At 34.3% G+C, this 23269-nt stretch overlaps 1 protein-coding gene across 1 annotated transcript in view; it reads right to left on the bottom strand.

The window, feature by feature from the left end:
- The window catches only part of ABCB1 (ATP binding cassette subfamily B member 1), a 77316-nt gene that overhangs the window by 36276 nt on the left and 17771 nt on the right, over nt 1–23269 (bottom strand). Inside the window, exons 5-12 of the mRNA XM_044679506.1 lie at nt 22534–22705; nt 11611–11724; nt 8169–8279; nt 7151–7276; nt 5812–6015; nt 4436–4606; nt 2021–2182; nt 747–926 (exon numbers count right to left, since the gene is read on the bottom strand). Coding sequence (XP_044535441.1) covers nt 747–926; nt 2021–2182; nt 4436–4606; nt 5812–6015; nt 7151–7276; nt 8169–8279; nt 11611–11724; nt 22534–22705 — 1240 coding nt within the window. The remainder of the gene's footprint in view (nt 1–746; nt 927–2020; nt 2183–4435; nt 4607–5811; nt 6016–7150; nt 7277–8168; nt 8280–11610; nt 11725–22533; nt 22706–23269) is intronic.

The following is a 23269-nucleotide window of genomic DNA, read 5'->3' as shown; positions in this document are numbered from 1 at the left end:
GTCACCTTCATTTCCATATATATCGACCACCTAGTGACATGTTCTATTATTATTTTTTTTAATTTTTTAAACCCTTAACTTCTGTGTATTGACTTATAGGTGGAAGATTGATAAGGGTAGGCAATGGGGGTCAAGTGACTTGCCCAGGGTCACACAGCTGGGAAGTGTCTGAGGCCGGATTTGAACCTAGGACCTCCTGTCTCTAGGCCTGGCTCTCAATCCACTGAGCTACCCAGCTGCCCCTATGTTCTAATATTATAACAAAAATATATAGAAATGTCAGCTGTCTCTGGCAGTGTATGTACTTTTCCACATCTATAGTCCCCCAACCCTGCAAAGAGGAGTGAGAGGTGCATTTTTTAGTGAGAATTATTTTTGTCCACAACAAATCATGAACTGTCTGCTAAGACACAAATAGGGTGTTGAATTAAGGAAATTGTGGATTTTTTAACTATTATGATGATACAACTATTAAGACTATTATGATAATACAACTACTAAGTTTTTGCTGCTATATCATATTTTTCTTTAAAGGACACAGAACGAGGAAGCCAACATAGAAAAGAAGGCATTTGATGGAAAGACAGATGTGTGAAGGTAGGTAAAGAAAACAGGTTTTCTATTATGGATCACTTGGTTTGTCTTTTCATTTTTAGATGGTATTTAGCAAAGTCCAAGCTGAACTGATTTTGCTTGTGCTCCTACTGAAAACACAGCTACATCAGCAGAAACCCCAACAGACTTACAAGCTTCTTCTCCTCTCCAGTAACTTTTTTCTCTGATGCCTGTGGCTTCTTGATACTTGAGCGAGTTGACCGTCTTCTTCGGATACTGGATCCTGAACCTTTTGTAACTGGTTCTGAGGCACTTATTTCTTCTATCAGTTCATAAGTAGCATCCTCCAATTCAATCTGATTTCCTCCTGTCTAAAATAAGCAAAATATGCTTTAAAGAGAGCAGTATGACGCTCTCTTGCCTATGAAGAAAGGAAATTAGAATGAAGCAAAAACCAATTGTTACAGGCACAAGATCAAGCATTAAGCTGCCTATTTAATTTTAATCTGGTTTAACAAAGAAAATTTAGGCTCTAAATTGGAGGTGCTAAGGTTAATGTTCTATTTCTTCATTCTTTGTCAGGAATGAATTAGCAAAAAATACCAGCTAGTCAGCTATTTACTCCATACCTACATGTATGTGTGAATACGTAGAGAAATGTACATCTGCACATATGTATGTGTACAAAGTGTACATATGCATTTGCTGTTGGTGATTGTCAGTCTTTCAATAATGTCTGAGTCTTCATGATCTCATTTGGGCTATTTTTGTCAAAGATATAAGAGTAGTATGCTACTTCCTTCTCCAGCTTATTTTTACAGATGAAGAAACAGAGACAAATGAGTTAAGTGACTTTCCCAGGGTCACATAAAGTGTCTGAGTCCAGATTTGAATTCAGGAAAGTAAATTTTCCTGATTCCAGTCCAAGCATACTCTCCACTATGCCACCTAACACCTAATTGCATTTTTGTACAAGATAAGATAATGCAATATTATATAACATAATATATCATATTCAAAGATAAAATTAATATAATCAAACCCAATTAGAATTATCAATGAAATAAAATTCCACAAGGAGAGTTGTATTTTTTTAATCCAAAAACTTAATATGCTATGTCACAAGTCTATCTTGTTCTCTTTTGTTTTCTGTAATAATTCCTTAAAAGTGCTCTTTTTCTGCCATTTTTCCTGTGCAAATAGAAGCAAACAATCACTCTTCTCTTGGCCCAGCTCTTAATCATCTCTCCAACTTATTTTTGCAAATTTTCTTCTTTAATTACCCTGCGTTAAGTACTGAAATGTACAACAGCAATCTGAAGCTACTTTTTCTGGCATTTTTCTACTTTTCAAGATAATCTTGAAGAGAAGCAATTTACTTATTGTATAAATCATAGCAAAACCCATATCTATATAAAAATTGAATATATAGATATAGATATATGTAGATATAGTGAAAATGTACCTGCATGGTTACAAGTTTGAAGTAAACTCCTTTCTGCTTCATTAATTCATTGTGATTTCCTTGCTCCACAATAACTCCATCCTCGAAACCAGCTATGACATCTGCATTACGGACTGTAGACAAACGATGGGCTATCACAATAGTGGTACGACCCTCTCTTGCCTATGGAGAAAGGAAATTAGAATGAAGCAAAAACAAATTGTTACAGGCACAAGATCAAGCACTAATAAGATATGGTACTGGAGGCCACAATAACCCTGCAAGTTGAATTTCTGAATCAATCACACATTCTTCAGTGTACAGTACTAGTATACAAAATGTTCAAAGTTAAAGGATAATTCCTAGCAATTTGGACAGTTCCCTTTGGGGTAATTTATGGGAAGATCTATACAAAAATTTCATAATATCAATAGCCATTATAAGTTAATCTGTATCAATGAAGGGTGTAGCCACAAAAAGAAGATCATGAGTCTCTCAAAGTAAAAGTGCCAAAAATAACTTAATAATTTTCAAGATTTTCATCACTATGTTGATGACAATGTTATCATACAGCTTCTCTGTATTTTTTCTTTTTCATTTTCTGTATTTTTACCTCCAATACCTATGAGAATGTGGTATATAACAGACACTTAGTAAAATTAATTGTTGATTAACTGATAATGGTAACACAATAGGTGAGATAATCAATGACCTGGAAAGTTTAAGTACTGAGTCCTACTTTTAATTTTTTATTGATATTTTAACTTACCAGCAATGTGGAGGCAGTATGGTACATTGGCAAATCTAATGGATGGAGAGTCCAATTTAAATTTAATTCTGCTTTTGTACTTTGATAGATGTTTGACCTGGGGAAAATCGATTTACCTCTCTAAGCCTCAGTGTACTCATTTATTAATATGGCGGGGTAGATTTTGTTATTCAGTTGTTTCAATTGTATCTGATTTTTCATGACTCTATCCTGGCAAAAATACTAGAGAGATTTGTCGTTTTCTTCTCCTCTTACTTGACAGTTGAGAAAATCAAGGCAAATAGAGCAAAGAGATTTGCCTGAAGTTACACAACTGGGGTCTGAGCCTGGATTTTAACTCCAGTTTTCCTGACTCTAATCCAGTCACTCAAATCACTATGCAATCTAATTGCCCAAGGGGTGTGTGTGTTTGGGGGGGGGATTAAATGGCCTCAATGATCCCTTTTAATTCTAAATCTGAGATTCCTTGAATGCCAATTTACTACAATGCTGATGCTAAACCTAAATATGTACAATTTTGCTGCTGATTTCTAGAATTATATGGAATATAATATGGATGGAATAACTAGTTATAATTCTTGGCTCCTATTTTATGACTTCTAGGTTAAGTTTAAATGACTGTTACTTCAACAAACATCCAAAAAGTCGTGTAATCAGTAAACAGGATAAGCACTTAATTATTATTACATGTAATGCCAGTTTAAATAGTCTTGACTAAAGGGACTACAGATAATTATGGTATCTTTAAGAAAAAATGAAGTCCCCGATTGTAATAGCTTAACTTTTACTCTATGAAAAGTCTATGAGGAGATGAGAGCTTAGATACTGTTAACTGTGATGGCTTATGAGAAACAATGAGGACACAGAGAAAACGGATCAAGAAAAAACTTAATTCCCAGTTATTAACCAATATCTTGAGTTAACTGAGTGGCTGGCCTGAGTTTTGGGAAATAAATTATTACAATTGTGAGACTTTTCACAGACAATACATTGTTGATGATTGTTTTAAAAATTATTTGTAACGGTAATTAAATACTGTAGCTAGTATCCTTAATATTTGTCTAAACTAGAAGATTAAAAGGTTTTATTTGCATATGCACATATAAACTTTTCAATAGTTTAAAACTATACCAAGATTTTTTGAAAAGTGTGTGTGTTTGTGTGTATACTCACACACATAAGTGTTTGCCCATTGCATATGCTAAAGCTTAAAACTTCACAAAGACTTCGGATCCATTCTGTATATTGGGTATATATACATATATGCATATCTGTGTGTATGTATATATATATACATATATATATAAACACTACCAAAATTTAAGGAATAAAGAATTATTCTTCACAGCTAAAATTCTGCTTATAAAACAAAAGGCTAAGATGTTTTCTTAAGATTGCTGGGAGAGAATATCTTAGAAATTACTTGAGAAAATTCCATTTTCTTAGAACTCAAAAGAGCATTTTTGTTCAGTCATTCAATCACATCCAACCCTTCAGGACCCCACTGAGCACAAAATGTTAGGTTCTTCTACCCTCTTCTATCAATCAAAGTCTGTCCAAGTTCATGTTCATTTTTTCCCCATGATACTCTCTACCCATCTCATTCTTTGCCATCCCCTTTTCTTATTCCATTCCTAATTAAATTCATTTTATTGAAATTCACTGACCTTATCCAACGCCACCTGTACAACTGCTTCACTTTCAGTGTCTAAGGCTGATGTTGCTTCATCAAGCAGAAGAATCTTGGGATTCCGAACCAAAGCTCGAGCGATTGCTATTCTCTGCTTCTGCCCTCCACTCAACTGAGCTCCTCTTTCTCCAACCAGAGTGTCAAATTTCTATTATTCAGGGGAAGAGAAAAACACGTCAAAGTAGCTTTCAAAGTTCCTTCATAGATCAAACACCTGAAACAATGAACACCTATACATATCATGTTCCAGATATACACTACTAAGAAGGAGAGTTATTGCCAAGTAACACCACTACTACCAGGTAAATCAGCATTTACCTGGTAAAATTGCATAGTATCTTAAAATCCAATAAATGTACCCAACCCCAACACATACACATATGGGCCCACACAAACAGAACACATATAAATGCACATATGATACACTCATACATATACACATACACATATGCACAACATAAATGCAACACTTAGGCAAATACACATACACACATATACACTTTTAAAGACAAAATGCTCAAAGATCAAAGGAAAGAAAGCAGTGCCTTGGTACAGCTCTGGGAATATGGCACCAAAATTACCAGAGCCAACCCGCCCTTACCATTTTTGCTGAGCGAAACTTTTGACAAAAATTATTTGTGAAATTTTAGGGACACTGTTGGAAAAGGATTTTGTTTGCCCCAACCCAAATATCATGTGAGCCTTGAGGAATTGCTATCAAAGAGGAAGGCAAAGTAATGAAAAAGACAGTTTTGACCTGAGGGATTCTTGCTATATGGATGCTGGTGTGGGTCTGACTTACAAAGGGGCACAAATAGGTTACATTAAGCTGCACTCTCACAAGAAGAGCTAGAACCACATGAGTAGGGAAGGCTGCTTAGAAGCTACATTTGAGTTGAGAACCAGTAGATGATAGCGTAGCAGAGAAAGCAGCTCAAAAGAGAACATCAGTTCAGTGGAGAAGGAGCATTAAGAAACTCTAGAAACAGAGAATCTACCTAAGCTGAAATTTAGGGGTCTGAATCTTCTAGACTTTGTGTCTTTGTTCCTTTTTCTACCACTGACTTGGGATGCTGAAAGACTGTGACCAAATGTATATGGTGGTGTTTTATTTGCTATTTTCCCAATGACTCTGTTTTTAATTAAATGCTTTGTGCTTTGAATTAATATGTCCTCTTATCAGATCTGATTTTTAAAAAAAAGAATCATTAGATGGAGATTTATGAATTTCAGTTTTGAAAAGATACTGACCAAAGAATGCCTTGAAACTAGGGGGAGATAGGGTAGGAATACAGCTTTCAGGGGTGTATATTGGAGGTGAGTAAAGTCTAAACAACCTGCAACTAAACTTACATAAGGAAGTTTCATGATAAAGTCATAGGCATTGGCCTCTTTGACAGCTTTCTCAATCTCTTCCATGGTGACATCTTGACGGCCATAGCGAATATTTTCAGCAATTGTGGTTGCAAAGAGTACTGGCTCTTGACTCACAACCCCAGTAATTTCCCTCAGATACCTTACATTTAGGGTCCGGATATCTTGTCCATCAATGGTTACCTGGGAGAGACAAATTCCAACTTTACAATCTACGTAAATCAAAAAGATTACTGTCATACTAATACCAAGGAACTGTGTATCATTAAATCATTATTTCAATTAAAGTCATTTCTGTTGAGAGCCACACTATTTTCTCAGGCACCCAGATTTATTTTTGACTTGCCATTTCTCTTAGCCTTCATCTTTAATTGCCAAGTGTCGCCAATACAGTTCCAAAACATGTCTCCCATTCATCATTCTTCTCACATGGCCATCACCAAAGTCAAGGACTTGATTACCTCTTGCCTAGAATATTCTGATTTATGATACCTAATTAGCATCCCTGCCTCCAAACTCTCTCCTCTATATTCCATCATCTATTCTGGTTGTTTAGTCATTTTTCAAATTGTGACCGACTCTTTGTGATCATATTTGGAGTATTTTTGATAAAGATACTGGAGCAGTTTGCTATTTCCTTCTCCAGTTCATTTTACAGATGAGAAAACTTACATCAACAAGGTTGATTTGCTCATAAATGTCTAAGCCTAATTTTAACTCAGGAAGATGGCTAAGAGGAAGTGTCTAATACTGGCCAGATACTCTATCCACTATGCCACATAGCTGCTCTTTCCATTCTGTATATTGTTGCTAAAATTAAAGTACTTCTGATTATGTCTCTTCTCTACTCAAAGAACCCTCATTGACTCCCTAGTGCCCTTAAAGGAAAATATAAACTCCTCAATATGAGATTAAAATCTGACACTCTGACTTGCAATTAACTTTCCAGCCATATTTCACATTCTTATTATTCATGTACTCAACAATTCAGCTAAAACTAGGCTGCTGACTGTATCCCAAATTTAGCCAGCCATCCTAGGAATATACTCCCTCCTCATATCCATTGGTATTCTGATCTTTTTTCATGGTTCAGTTTAGGTAGATGCCACATCCTACAAAAGAATCTTTCCTGATTCACTTCTTCCACAATTACCTTTATAAAAAGCCTTATTTGTTTAATATGTAATATCCTCTCAGTAAAATACAAACTCCTTGAGTGCACTAATTATATAATTTAACCCTTGAAATTCCAACTGCCTAACACACTGTGCCTTGCATGCAGTAGGCATTTAAAAATGTTAGTTGAATTGATTCTTACCATACCCTCTGTGGGATCATATAATCTCTGTATCAACTGAACGGTTGTACTTTTCCCACAGCCACTGTTACCAACCAAGGCTACGGTTTGTCCACTGTTAACCTTGAGACTGAGGCCCTTCAAAATCTGTATGGACAAGTAAGAAAAAGACAATTGGTATTAGTACAATTCAGAAACAGAAATCAATAAAAGCTATAAAACATGTGGTTGACATTTAGTAGTTTTCTGCTCAAAATGATGTTTCAATTTAAGCAAGCCATTTGAATTTATTTTTATTGAACAGTCCCTAAATAAAACACAAAATACATGAACATGGGGCGTTGACAGATTATTTTCTCTACAAAAACAACTCATTTAATTTGTGCACCTATTTTTATAAATGAGTTGGTTCCCCTGAGGGGAAAAGGTCCATTATTTTATTGCCAATATTCCTCAACTGTTGCTTGGCTGTGACATGGTCCACAACGGTCTCTGAAAAACTGATGAACATCTCTTGTTGGGTAATGGAGACGTACAAGATGGAATGTGTTGCAATAGGTTGCAATGTAATGAATTAGGAACTCCAAAGAAGAACAGGAATAAATGATATTATCAGGGAACTGTATGACAGGAAAAGAAGATGGACTAGTCACAAGTTAACAAGGCAAAACATGACAGTTGCACAGCCCAAGCCTTTTATTATTAAAATATACTATTTTAATTATTTTTATCTTTTCAATTCAAAAAATTACTATTATCTTTTCAATATTAGAAGAAATTTATTGGAAGACACAGAATGAAGACTGATAGGATGGGCAGGTGTCAATGAGTGATGGTCTGTATCACAGTTATTTTTTATCTTGTTATTTTTTTAATTTTGGAATTTTTATTTAATTAATTAATTTAGAGCATTTTTCCATTGTTGCAGGGTTCATATTCTATCCCTTCCCTCCCTCACCCCTCTCCCATAGCCGATGCACAATTCCATTTATATGTGTCATTGATCAAGACCTCCATTTGAGTATTTTAATCCACTTACCTTAACCTCTTTCCGAGATGGGTAAGTGAAATGAACATTTTTGAACTCCAGGTTTCCTTTAATATTATCTGGTTTGTGGCCACTCTCTGAATAGCTATCAATAGCTGGATTCTAAATAAAATAAAACAAAAAATAAGAATATTCCTAGTTTACAAAACTGATTTTTTTCTCCTTAAGAAATTTAAGCATAGTATAACAACAGACCAATAAACAGAGTTGGAAATGGACAACTTAATTCTGGTAATATTATGAGATCCAGAGATTGTACAGGGTAAAGAGAAACAATGTGGCTTAGTAGGATCTTGCAATTGAATTCGGAATGACTCAGGCTCAAACCTCAGTTGTAAGAATGAATATCAAAGAGATCCTAATTTGCTATCCCATGAGTATTTTTGTGAATGTTGTGTGACAGCAAAATACTCTGCTGTTTATCCAACTCAAGAAGAGCTGGAAGCTGGTCAGAACATGGTAAACCATACAGAACAAGCACTTAAAGCTGCATCTGAATGGACAGATGAACAGGGAGAAAGTCAGTGGAGAGCATCCTGAACCTAAGATTATGAATGTGGTAGTAGCTAAAGAAGAACTGTATGGTCGTGGACAGTCTCATGCAGGTCTGTAAGGGTGAATTTTTTTTAGTGTTCTTTTTTAAAAATTAAAAAAAAATTAATTTAAAACTATTTTCCCAAGTTTCTATGATTCATTTTCTTTTTCTCTCCTTTTCCTTCCCCCCCTCCCAGAACCAACAAGCAATTCCACTGGGTGGTACAAATGTTATCATTTCATACCTATTTCCATATTATTCATTTTTGCTATAGAGTGATCTTTTAAAGCCTAAACCCCAAATAACATACCTATATATGCATACGTGTATATATATATGCACATGCATGCATGTACATATATATACATATATGTGGTGTCATATGTTCTTTTGCATTTCTACTCCCATAGTTCTTTCTTTCAATGAGGTTAGCATTCTTTCCCATAACTCCTTCAGGAGTGTCCTGACTTGTTGCATTGCTACTAATAGCAAAGTCCATTAAATTGGATTGTTCCACAATATTTTGCTTTCTATGTATAATGTTCTCTTGGTTCTGCTCATTTCACTCTGCATCGGTTCCTGGAGGTTCTCCCAATTCACACGGAAATCCTCTAGATTATCATTCTTTACAGCACAAGAGTATTTCAACACCATCAGATACCACAATTTGTTCAGCCATTTTCCAATCAAGGGACATCCACTCATCTCCCAATTTTTTGCTACCACAAAGAGCGCAACTATGAATATTTTCATACAAGTATTTTTTTCCTTATTAAAAGATGACAGTTTTATGTGGATTGCAATCAAGACAATGTGAAATGGACTGCCACTGATCACCTTTCCTCTTCCCATACTAAAAAAATAAAAATAATAGTGCTTAAACTACTGATGTATTGTATAGATCTAACTCATAACCCATTGATTTCCTCCAATATTACTGCATGTCGTACCAAGAATTGGTAAGGAATCAATTTTTTGTTCCAGTTTTTGTCTAATTAAAGTGTAGCACTGTATATAAAAGAAATGTCTGGATAAGGAGTCATGCCAATGATTTTAATCCTCTCTCTCTACCAGGAAACCACTTTAAGTATTGACATTCTCTTCTATTAAATTGGCAGATCAGACTAAATAAGCTCTCAGGTTCTTTCCAGTTTAGATCTCATGTTTCTATGATAAATTTCCTAGGCTAGCCACAATTCTAGAAATTCTAAAACTATTCTTTACCTATAAATGAACATGAGATTTCACTGTCACAAGGAATTTCTTCTATCAGTTTTGCAATTTAGAGTCTTAGAGAATGGCCTGTGGGGAGGGAGACAGGGTTAGCGTGTAGGCATGAGCATTGAGAAGTTAAGCAATTAGCCCAGGGTCACATATCCAGAAGTATGAGGCTGGATATGAACTCAGGTTTTCATGACAGTGATGTTCTCTACCTACTATATCATAATATCTCTCTTTTTATCTGAAGAGAAAGAAAGTGCTCTGTTATTCCAATAAAAAATAGATGACAGTGCTTAGAACTTGGGGAAAAAACAAATACATAATCAAAATTCAGTGGTATCTTAAAGTGTTTAAAAGCCAGTCACTCTGGATCTCAGAAAATGTAGCAATGAAAGGGTCTTGCAGAAATTAAAATGATAAAAAAGTGAAGCTTAGGTTTAATTTAATCTGTTATTCTGCAAATGAAGAAACAGAGGTCCGGGGAGTTGAAGTGACCTGCCTATGCCACTAAGTGACATAATTAGGACTAAAACACAGGGTTTGATTTCCATTTCAACTCTAATCTGCTATCAATTCAGAGTCGAAATCTCTTTTTTAAAGGTGTTTACAACTTGCATTAATAAAGATTTATTCCTCAGAAAGTTTTATGAAAACGTAACCCAGGGATCAAGCCTGGATGTTTGCATGATACAGTCCTCATTGGTGGAGATGATACTCACTATGAGCAGAGAACTCAGTAAGAGTCTACAATTCTGAGAATCTTCTCTAGAATCCAGAAGCTAGAAGAACTCTTGATGCTCAATGAGGAGTCTTAGCAAATGCCCAGGCTGTGCTCTGGGTTCAATAACCAAATCAAATTTTCATTGTACTATGAGGTCTTTCTATTTAAAATAATCCAAGTAGGTAAAGTTAGCCACTTTACTAGTCACTATGTAACAAGAGGGGTGGAAGAATCACAGTCTGGACCACCCCCAATTAGCTGTCCCTTATTGAGTCGGAGTCCCCCACCCATTCAGCCTTTCTGAATTTTTCCAGCAATAACAATTATATATAAGACAGAAACCTAGAAGATCTAGGCTCTCAATTGGGGAATACTGTTTGTTACAAGCTTGAGCCACAATTGGTGTATGTCTGTAGTACCATATACACTTCTTTTTGCCTGTAAGTAATAAACTGTCTTACTTGTGATCCTTTGCAATTTTTGTTCTTTCTTGGATCCTTGATACCCTCAAATGTACAAATTTAGATTTTCATTCATTGGGTTATATTAAAAAATTGTTAACATCTCTATTTTATGATAAGGATGGAAGTGTATAAAAGATATGATGTCAACTAGTATGTATGTGTGTGTGTTTATGTGGATATGTGCCCACATATTGTGGAGTTGCTAAGTGGTATAGTGAATAAAGTACTAGGTCTGGAGTCAGAAAGACTCATCTTCCTGAGTTCAAATATAGCCTCAGATATTTACTAGCTGGGTTACTAAAGGAAAGTCACTTGACCCTGCCTGCCTCAGTTTCCTCATCTATAAAATGAGCTGAAGAAGAAAACGACAAACCACTCTAGTATCTCTGCTAAGAAAACTTCAAATAGGTTCATGAAGTCAGACACAACTGAGCAACAGCAACAACAACAATAACATTATACACGTATTACATAACAAAAGTAGGGACTTACATTATCAATGATCTTGAAAACTTCATAGGCTGCACCTCTTGCATTAGCAAAAGCTTCAATGCTTGGTGATGCCTGTCCAATACTGAAGGCTCCAATTAATACAGAAAAGAAGACCTGGGTAAGTGGGAAGAAAGTTATAGGAGATTATTAGTTCTTTCTAGGACTCCAATCCTTCTTATTGGGCAACTTCATTTCATTTTCTATAGCCACTAATTTTATTTTAAACATTTAATTAGCCAGCATCAGGCCCAACTCAGAATAGGGGTGAATATCAAATTTATTGTGAGGGGAAAGTGTCAGACATGAAAAGACAGGAGGGTTGTGGCGTGAAAGTAGAATTACAAATTTCCAAATTCTAGAGGTGGCATAGTGCCAGGAGTTGAATATGTGACCAAGTTGATCTAAGGCTGAAATAAGATGATGAAGAAGACACTAGTATCGAGGAGGTTGAGAGATCAGATGATACAAGGGATCATCAACACAAATATTCAAAGAGGTAGCTAGGTACCTCAGTGGATAGAATGCCAGGTTTGGAGTTGGGAGTACCTGACTTCAAATCTGACCTCTTATATTCCTAGCTATGCGACCTTGGGGCAAGTCACTTAACCCCCATTGCATAGGCCTTACCACTCTTCTGCCTTGGAACTAATACTTATATTGATTCTAAGATAGAAAGTAAGGTTTTAGAAAATATATAAATATTCAAAATCATGCTGAAGGTAATGGAAGAAGGGCATCTTTTTTTATTTTAAAGCTGGTAGGGGCAGAGTCAAGATGGCAGACAAGATACGATGATCCATCTCTTTTCTTCCCAATTATCCTCCAAAAATGAATGATATAAATGCCTCAAAATGAATTCTTGAGCAACATAACCCAAAAAAGGCAAGGTGAAGTAAATGTTCAGACCAAAACAATTTAAAGGACAACATGAGGGATCTAGTACATGGGGGGTTGATGTGTGGCATGTGAGGGTAGGCCCCACTGAGGCAACAGGCCTTGGGGGCAATGGAAGCAGAAGCCAAGATTCTGGAACTCATAGCTTCATATGGTATGGGGGGGTTGACAACTGTTCAGGAGGAGATTACAGGGTTTTTTTTTTTTTGCTGGCTCTGGGTGAAAAACTCTTGTAGTATTGCCCATGCAGAACCAGGTTGCAGTCCTGGGGCATAGTCACAGAGTGAGTATGAGCACCAACATACACCACAGGATAGCAGAGGACCCTGATCACAGTTCCAAGGGGTAAAATGGAGTGCTTGTAGTTACTCACAGACCAGAAGACAGGCCTATAGAGTATTAAACACACCTCAGAAAAAAACTTGGGAAAAGAAATGAGAGTGTTATAGAAAAATCATGGAAAAAAGTCAACAATTTGGTAAGGGAGGCATAAAAAATACTGAGGAAAAGAATACCTTAAAAACAGAATAGGCCAGTTAGTTTAAAAGGCACAAAAAATTCAAAGTAGAGAAGAATTCCTTAAAACTCAGACTTAGCCAAATGATAAAAAAAGATATATAAAACTGAACTGAATAGAAAAACTTCTAGTAAGACAGAATGGGTCCTTTGGAAAAATAGTACAAAAATTCACCAAGGAAAATAACTCTTTGCAAAGTAGAATTGGCCAAATGGAAAAGAAGATACAAAAGCTAACTCAAGAAAATTATGTCTTAAAAATTAGAAATAGTTAAATGGAAGCTGCTGTCTCCATGAGACATCAAGAAACAATCAAAGTCAAAAGAATTAAAAATTAGAAGAAAGTGGGGAAAACAACTGACCTGGAAAATAAATCCAGGAAAGATAATTTACAAATTATTGGTCTTCCTGAAAGCCATTATCAAAAAAAAAAAAAAAAGAGCACAGACATCAAGGAATTTCAAGGAATCGTCAAAGAAACCTATTCTGATATTCTAGAACCAGAGGACAAAATAGAAATAGAAAGAATCTATAAATTGCTTATGAAAGAGATCCAAAAGGATAACTTTCAGCAATATTATACTCAAATTCCAAAATCTCCAGGTCAAGGAGAAAAAAAACATTGCAACCAGACTAAAAGAAACAATCCAAATATTGTGAAGCCACAGTCAGAATAACACAAGACTTAACATCTACACTAAAGGATAGGAGAGCCTGGAATATGATATTCCAGAGGGCAAAGGAGATAGGACTTCAAAAAAGAATCATTTATCCAGCAAAACTGAGCATAAACTGAGGGGGTGGAATGGATATTCAATGAAATAGAAGACTTTCAAGCATTCTTGATGAAAAGACCAGAGCTGACTGGAAAATTTGATTCTCAAATATAAGACTTAAGAAAATCATAAAAAAAGTAAACAGGAATGCAAAAAAATAAAAGACATCCATAAGGTTAAACTGTGTACATCCCTACATAGAGATATGATTCTTGTAACACCAAATAACTTCATCATTATTTGGGCAGTCAGAAGAAGTATACATAGACAGAGGGTGAAGATTGTTATGATGGTTAAGATCCTGTTATTAGTCAATTCAGTGAAGCCCTGATTTTCAATCAAAGGATGAAAGGTCTGTGATAATTAGATTAAGTCTACACAGCCCATCTTTAGATTTAATCACCAAAGGTGAGAGTACCTTCCTTGTGACAAATCAAAATCAACTGACCTGCCCCCTAGGTGATCTATGAGAATCATCTATTGTGATTGGACACACAGGCTAGGGGAAGGCACTGGAAGTGATGCATAAGTGACCCCTTTTAAAAGAGGGAATTGAGTGAGTGAGGTCTTCTGGTTTGGGGAAGGGGACCTGAGTGAACTTTGCTGGTTTGTAACTGAGACTGTTCCACACGGTGAGTTTAAAGACTGAATCTTCCTGAACTTCTAGTAAGAAACTTCTTTTTATAGAATCTGTGAATGAAGTTTGCTCCATTCACCTCCAGGGCTCAGGCCCTTTAACCTGAGGGTTAAGATCTACCTGGATTAATTAGTGGGACAGATTCTTATTTCCTTACTTCCTCTCTCTCTTCTCATGTAAATAAACTTCCATAAAAGTCAATTTTGATTTGAGATTATTCTTAATTGAGGATTGATAATAGTTCAATCTTCTGGCAACCATCTTTTAATATATTGAACCCATAAAACCCCTTTTTCACCCTTACAGGTCTGAGGTTGATTTGAAACACTGCCTGAAAGCTCCTCTGAAAGGAGATGGAATTCTGTGAAAGGCTGAATGCCCTAGTAACAGTTCCTAAGGAATCAGTTGGCCTTGATGAAACTAGGAAGTTGTTTTAACTTTCTGGGGCCTTAATGGTGTTTATTATTCAAGCACAAGCTTGATCTTGAAGTATTTGGATCAGCTAGGCTTGTTCCCAAGATCTGACTGCATTGACAAAAAGACAATGATTTGTCCTCAATAAGGTAGGCTACTAGCTTAATGAGTAAGGGCTGTCAGAGGCTTATTGATTTAACAGGGTTTATTGGATAAATTGAAGGGAAAGGAAATTGGGAGATGGGAGAGAGGAATTAGATGAACCCTTCTGAGCCTTTAATCTATAATAAATAATATAAATTAGGATGGTATATAAATAGAATTTTGCCTAGGTGCTGAATCCAGGGGACTTTGAGAGTCTCCCCTGGCTCAGAAGCTATTATAGATATTGATAATATGGTTGATGTAATCTTGATGCATAATCTTGTTAAATGATTAAGGCTTAGTAGCCTTAACAATAATGAAGTGATTGAAATAATTAGCAAAGTATTCAAAACCCTGCCTGCCTATATCAATCTACCCTTTCCACCCAGGGCCCGTATGGTTGACAACCCTTGCCTCCCTCCAAACTCCAAAGTAGTGAGCGAGAGGGACCTCTGCCCTCTGTATTTATAGGGAAAATTCCAACTTTCCCTGGCATGTGCCAGCTCCTGCCCTCTGCCAGATTCTTTGCTCCATGGAGATAAAACTGCTATTTGCACATCTAAAATGGCTGTCATTTTGCCAAGGATAACAGGCTATCAATTGAACATGATGGGATGATATAAAAAACTAAATTAAAGCATGAGAAAGAGAAATGCACTGAAAGGGAAAGGGAAAGATATAATGGGCAAATTATTACACATAAAAGAGGCATGAAAGAGTATTCACAGTGGGAAAGAAGATGGGGAAGGTGGAGAGGAGAGCATGTGAACCTTACTCTCATCAAAATCAGCTCAGTGAGGGAAGAAAATATACAATCAATTGTGTATAGAAAGCTACTTGCCCTACAGGAAAGTAGAAGGATAAGAGGATAAGAGAAGGAAGGTGGGGCGAATAGGAAATAAGGCAAATTGCTAGAGGTGAAGGTCAGAAACTTAACAGGGGTAAATAAAATGGAAAGTAATACACAGTAGTCATAATGGTCCAAAATATTTTCACAAGTCTTTCTAATAAAGGCCTCATTTCTCAAAATGTAAACTTTTCTCACTTCCTTAATTTTTTCTTCTATTTGAGTTTCCTTCCATAAAAAGATTAATATGGAAAAATGTTTTACATGATTGCATATGGAAAATCTGTATGAGATTGCTAAACATCTCAAGGGGGTTAGGGGTTGGAGAGGAAGGAAGGAGAGAATCCAAGATTCAATATTCTTTGAAAAATTTTGGAAACTGTTTTTACATGTAATGGGGGGAAAATTAAATTAAAAAAGTAAAAAGTTGGTAGGATGAGCTGCAAAGCAGTTGATGGAAGCCATGAGGATAGGGAGATACCAGAGTAAGGTATCAAATTTATTTAAAACCAGTACCTTGGACATAGTTTTAAAAGGAAAAACCTAAAGGAGTTACAGGTGGAAATAGGTAAGAAAACTATAATAATGGGAGATTTTAGCTTTCCCCACTCAGAACTGGATAAATCTAACCAAAAAATAAATAAGAAAGAAGTCAAGGAAATCAATAAAATCTTAGATGAGCTAGATATGACAGATATCTGGAGAACTGAATGGGAATATGTGGAAATCTCAGTAGCACATGGTACCTGTAAAAATTGACCATGTATTAAGACACAAAAACTTTACAGTTAAATGCCTAAAAGCAGAAATTTAAAATGCATCTTTTTCAGACCACAAGAAAATAAAAATCATATTTCATAAGAGACTATGGAAACACAGAATAAAAGTTAATTGGAGGCTAAATAATTTAATCTTAAAGAATGAATAGGTTAAATAATGTCATAAAAATAATAAATAATTTTATTAAAGAAAATGATCATGAGACAACATACCAAAACCTATAAGATACAACAAAAGTAGTAATTAGAGACACATTTACATCTCAATATGCTTATGTTAATAAAATAAAGAAAGAATAGATAAATGAATTGGGTATACTGTTAAAAAAAAAGCTAAAAAAAGAACAAATTCAATTGACTGCCTAATTGGAAATCCTAAATATCAAAGTTGAGCTAATAAAATTGAATGTAAGAAAACCATTTAATTAAGAAATAAAACTAAGAGTTGGTTTTATGGGAAGAAAAAACATAAAATAGGTCAACCATTGATTAAAATAATTTTTACAAAGACAGAAGAAAACCAAGTCATTAGCTTCAAAAATGAAGCGAGTGAATTTACAACTAATAAAGATTAAATCAAAGCAATAATTAGGAGTTATTTTGCCCAATTATATGCTAACAAATCTAACAATTTAAGTGAAATGGAATAATACTTACACAAATATAAATTGCTAAGACTAACAGAGGAAATAAAATATTTAAATAAACCTATTTTAAGAAAAGGAAATTGAATACATCTGTTTATCAATTTCCCATGAAAAAATCATGAAGACCAGATAGATTTTAAAATGAATTTTATGAAACATTTAAAGATCAACTAATTCCAATATTGAACATATTATTTAAGAGAATTGGTAAAGAAGGAGTGCTGCCAAATTCCTTTCATGATTGAAATATGGTGCTGTTACTTGAACACTTGATCTTAGCCAAAAAGCCAAGAAGTGAGGTGTAACTTAAACCAAAAAAAGCAAAAAAAGAGAAGAAAATCATAGGCCAGTTTCCTAAATAAAATATTAGCTAGGAGACTACAACAAAATATCACAAAGATTATACATTATGACCAAACAGGATTTATGCTAGGCAATCAGAGAAGGTATAATATAAGAAAAACTATTAACATAATTGATTATATAAACAAAAAAGTAACACAAATCATATGATTATATCAGTAGATGCAGAAAAAAGTTTTTGACAAAATAAAACACAGGTACAAATGGATTTTCCTTAGAATAACAAGAAATATATACTTAAAGCCATCAATAAACATCTGTAATGGAAATAAGTTAAAACCCTTCCCAATAAGATTAAGAATGAAATAAGGATATCTATTATCACCAATATTATTTAATATTGTACTAAAAATACTAGGTATAGCAATAAGAGAAGAAAAAGAAATCAAAGAAATCAGAAAGAGCAAAATGGTAATAAAACAATCTTTTCACAGATGACACAATAATATACATAGAAAATCCTAGGGATTCAACTAAATTAGTTGAAATTTTGAATAATTTTAGCAGAGCGTTAGGATATAAATCCATATAAATTATCAGCATTTCTATATATCACCAACAATGTACTGTAGGAGAGAGAGTAAGAGATAAGCCATTTAAATTAACCCTAAACAGAATAAAATAACTAGCAGTATATCTGCCAAAACAAACCCAGAAACCATATGAACAAAATTATAAAATACTTTTTATGTTAATAAAGTCAGATTTAATAATTGGAGAAATGTTAATTGCTCATAGATTGGTAGAGCCAATATAATTTAAATAACAATACTGTCTAAAATAATTTACTTATTCAATGCCATCCCAATTAAATTATAAAAAATATTTTATTCAACTGGAAAGAATAATGTTTTTGAAAAAACGAAAGGTAAAAAATATCAAAGGAATTAATAGAAAAACTTAAAGAGGTCTAAAAACACCTGATTTTGAACAATATTATAAAGCAGTAATTATCAAAACAATCTTGTATTGGCTAAGAAATAGAAAAGTAGATCAGTGGAAGAGAGCAGGCATACAACAAACAGTCATAAAACTTTTGTTTGACAAAAGTAATGATACAAGTTTTGGGAATAAGAATTCAATATTTATTAAAATTTTTGGGAAAGCTGGAAAGCAGACTGGAAGAATTTAGATACAGAATACTATCTTACACCATTTCCCAAGATAATATCAAACTGATACATGATGTAGGCAGAGAAAGAGATAATCATAAGCAAATTAGAAGAAGGAACATATTATCTATTGGATTTATCATTAGGAGAAAAATTTATGAATAAACAAGAGATAGAAAGCACTGTGAGATGTAAAATGGATAACAGTAATACATTAAATTGAAAAGCTTTTTTATCTGTACAGATAAAATGAATATAGGCAAGATTAAAAGGAAAGCAATAAGTTGGGGAGGAGGGATTTTTACAGAAAATTTCCTGGATAAAGGTTTTATTTCTAAAATGTAAAGACAACTTTGTCAAATTTAAAAGAATATGAACTATTCCTCAGTTGATAAATGGTCAAAAGATATGAATAGACAGTTTTTGGATGAAGAAATCAAAGCAATATATAACTATATGAAAATTTTATCAAAAACATTATTGGTTAGAGAACATACATTAAAATAGTTCTGAGCTATCATCTCATACCTATCCAATTGACTAAAATGATAAGCAGGCAAAAATGACAACTGTTTGAGGGGAATGTGGAAAAATGAGGAAACTAATATATTGTTGGTGGAACTGTGATCTAACCATTTTGGAAAGCAATCTGGAACAATGCTTAAAGAGTCATAAAACTGTATACCTTTTGACTCAGCAATATCACTATTATGTTTATTTTGGAAGGTGATCAGGGAAAAAGGAAAAGAACTTATATATTGTAAAAGATTTAGAGCCACTCTCTCTGCAGTGGCAAATAACTGGAAATTGAAGGGATGCCCCTCAATTGGGGAATGGATAAACAAGTTGAGGTATATATGATTGTGATGGAAAACTACTGTGCCTTAAAAAAAGATAAGTAGGCTAATTTAAAAAAACATGGAAAGACCTACATGAAGTTATGAAGAGTGAAACAAGCAGAACCAAGAGAACATTATATATGGCAACAGAAATATTGTTTAAAGAATGGCTTGTGTATGCCACTTCCAGATAATAAACGGATTAAACAGAAATAAGTAAGATATAGTTTATATATACATACATCTTTTTGTCAAGTGATGCCTTGTATAATGGGGAAAAGGATGGATAAACAGAGAAAGTTAACTAGGTGTTTTAATGTAATATTTTATTGTAAACAAATAAATGAATAAATATTTTTAAATGCATTTTTATTCAGCCTTTCCTCCCACTGTTATTTCTGACCTCTGTTCTTCAATCTTAAACGGTCTGTATTTGTATAATAAATAAAACTAAAACTATTTATATTTCTTATAAACTGTTCTTATAAACATATTAGAGTACAAATTGTGACTAGAGTTTAAGTCATCATTTTAAAGGATGTTTGCCCTAAGATAAATTATTATACAATATCCCGGAAGATTATTTCTTTTGTTTTTAAACCATATTCAGGAAAGACACCAATAAAGTACTCCCCCCACCAAAAAGAAAAAGGCAAACCTTCACTTTTTTACATGCTTAGAAATGACTAAGGGATACTTCCCATTGCTGCATTTATTTCTCTTTTCCCTCAAGTTTATCTAATCAGGGAAAAGATGCTTCTCTAAATGGAAACGCAATCAGCTAGGACATGGGCCATTTTTACAGGCTCAGTTTAGAATGACATTTTAGAATTGGAAGGAATAACAGAAATAAACTAATCTGACCTTATGGGTGAGGCTCAGAGCATGTCTTACATAAAATGTAAGACTTCCCACAGTCTTTAAGATCAGCAAGCAACTGTTATACTAGCTTTTGAAATATTTCCTGTGATAAGTCAAATGACTTGCATCTTTCATTAGGAAGTTTCTGCCAGGCATATGCACCATATGCTCTGAGATCTGGTAAGAGGAAGCTGGGAAATGAGGCAAACATTGAGAGGGAAAGCACTTGCACATCTGGCTGTGTCTCCTTGGGTAAATCACTTCATCTCTCTAGGCCTCAGTTTCTTCATACAATAAAATGAGACTGGGCAGTTGGATTAAATGATCTCTGAGGCATTTTTTATCCCTTAAGAGATCACATGAGCAGACCAGAGAAAAAACTTTGATAGCCACTCCTCTTTAAATCTTAAACAAATCTTTAAAATCTATTAACAACTTACCATGTAGTTTTAGAAATGTTAGCTCTAGTCATGTGACATGAAAAATAAAATAAAATGGATATTGGAAAACATTATCATTATTTTCATGAATTATGAGATCGCACATTTAGAAAAATCTAAGAAGCTCAAGCCAAAAATGAATAGTCAAAAAACTAAGTATCCAATAAATTCACAAAAATCATCTGCATTAATGTAGTGATCTAAAAGTCCCAGAGACTCATGATACTCTTTGAAAAGAATTGATGGTATGTGAATGCAGATCAAAACATACTACATTTCACTTTCTTTCATCTTTTTCTTCATCTGAAATCTCTTTCACAAAATGATTAATAAGGAAAGTGTTTTGCATAATTGTACTTGTGAAATCTACTGCTTGTCATCTTGGGGAAGTGGGAAAGTAAAAGAGGGAGAGTGGAATGGAGAGAGAAAATTTAGAACTCAAATTTTAAAAAGAAAATTGAATGAAAAATTATTGTTCTTACATGTAATTGGGGGAAAATATTATTTTAATAATAATTTGCATTTTAGATGTCACTAACACAAAATAGGAAACATGTTATATGACAATGGTAAGATAATGTCAAAGGATAGGGACACCTTCAAGAGACCTCTACCTTGGAAGAGATGTGAAAAAATAGGGACATTGATACACTGTTGGTGGAACTACCAACTGATTCAGTAATTTTGGAGAGCAATTTGGAATTATGCCCAGAGAATTATAAAACTCTACATACCCTTAGATCTGGCAATATTGCTGTTGGGTCTGATTCTCAAGGAGATCAGGGTAAAGGGAAAAGAATTTGAATGTCCAAAATATTTTTAGGAGTTCTCTTTGGGATAATAAAGAACTGGAAATTCAGGAGATGGCCATCAGATGGAGAATAGCTGAACAAGCTTTGGTATATGATTGTGATGGAATACTACTGTGCCATAAGAAATAATGAACAGGTTTCAAAAAAACCCCTACATAAAATAATCCAACGAGTAGAACAAAGAACATTATACACTACAGCTATAAAATTAATATTTGAAGAATATCTTGTGAATGTCCACCTTCAGAGATAGAAATGATAAATAGAAACACAAATGATATAATTTATATATACATTGCTTAATAAGTATATTTGTTACAATGGTTTTTATTTTTCCTAATGAAGCCAGGTAGAAAAGAGAATGAAGTAGAAATAAATAATTGTTAATTTTAAAAATAAAATAAATTCAACTTAAGAATATTACCCAGATGATTCAATAATTCATGTGAGCGACCTCTCCTCCTCAAAGGATAAGGATCATAGATGATATATTTAGAGGATGACAGATCTCGAGGTGGAAGGGATTTCAGAGGCCATCTTTTCCAACATCCTCATTACATAAGCCACTGGACGCCCAGAGAGATTTTGGTGAATTGTTCTAGTTCACAACAATAGTAAGCCTCGGAAGCTGAATTTGGACCCAGAATCATTAACTTCTGGGCTAGTGCTATTTAGTTTCATGATAAAGCTAATTTCTTTCCTACTTTTTAAATTTGATACCTATATATGTCTACTTTAAACTATTATGGTACTATTGTCCTATCCTACTAAATGAAGCTCTTGCCAAAGTAAAACAAACTCCTTAATAATTTCTTTAGAAAAGGATAAGCAAATATACTTACAGTGAGTACATTTCCAATAGTGTATTCTTCAGAGAGAATCAAAGTGGTTCCATACCAGAATGCCAATGCATATGAGGCATAAATCAGTAGGAAGGCAGCCCCTATTGAAATGTTGGCTGTAATAGCTTTCTTTATCCCAATATTTTTAGCTTCTTCTAAATTTTTGTTGTACCTGTGAAAGACAGCAGCAATTAAAAATTTACACATATTTTTGAACTACAACAAATATGCCCTATGTGTGCATAATACCACCCAAATATTCTCCACAGATCTAATAGCTGTTGATTTTAAATTTTGCCTATATTCTCACTGTAGCATAAACTTTTGTCCTTGGAGAACAGATGACTCCTTAAGTCAATAGACATCACTTCTATAACTTTTTATCCTTTATTTTATTTTGTTCTATTCTATTTTTATAAACCCTTATCTTCTGTCCTAGTAACAACTCTAAAGACAGAGGGACAGAATGGTTAATAGAGTTAAGTGACTTGCCTAGGAATACACAGCTAGAAAAAGACTGAGGCTACATCTGAACCCAGATCCTCCAGACTCTAAACTAGCACTGTATCCACTGAGTCAACTAGTTGCCCATTTATCCTTTATTTTATTTTATTTTTAAAATCCTTACACTCCATCTTAGAATCCATGCCATGTATTGGTTCTAAGGCAGAAAAGTGGGAAGGTGTAGGCTGGTGTTGGCAAACCTATGGCACATATGCCAAAGGAGGACACTCAG

The sequence above is a fragment of the Gracilinanus agilis genome, chromosome 5 (genome assembly GCF_016433145.1).
Source record: "Gracilinanus agilis isolate LMUSP501 chromosome 5, AgileGrace, whole genome shotgun sequence".
Classification (NCBI taxonomy): Eukaryota; Metazoa; Chordata; class Mammalia; order Didelphimorphia; family Didelphidae; genus Gracilinanus; species Gracilinanus agilis.
Note: the sequence above shows the minus strand (reverse complement) of the source record. Positions and strands in the feature narration are given on the sequence as shown.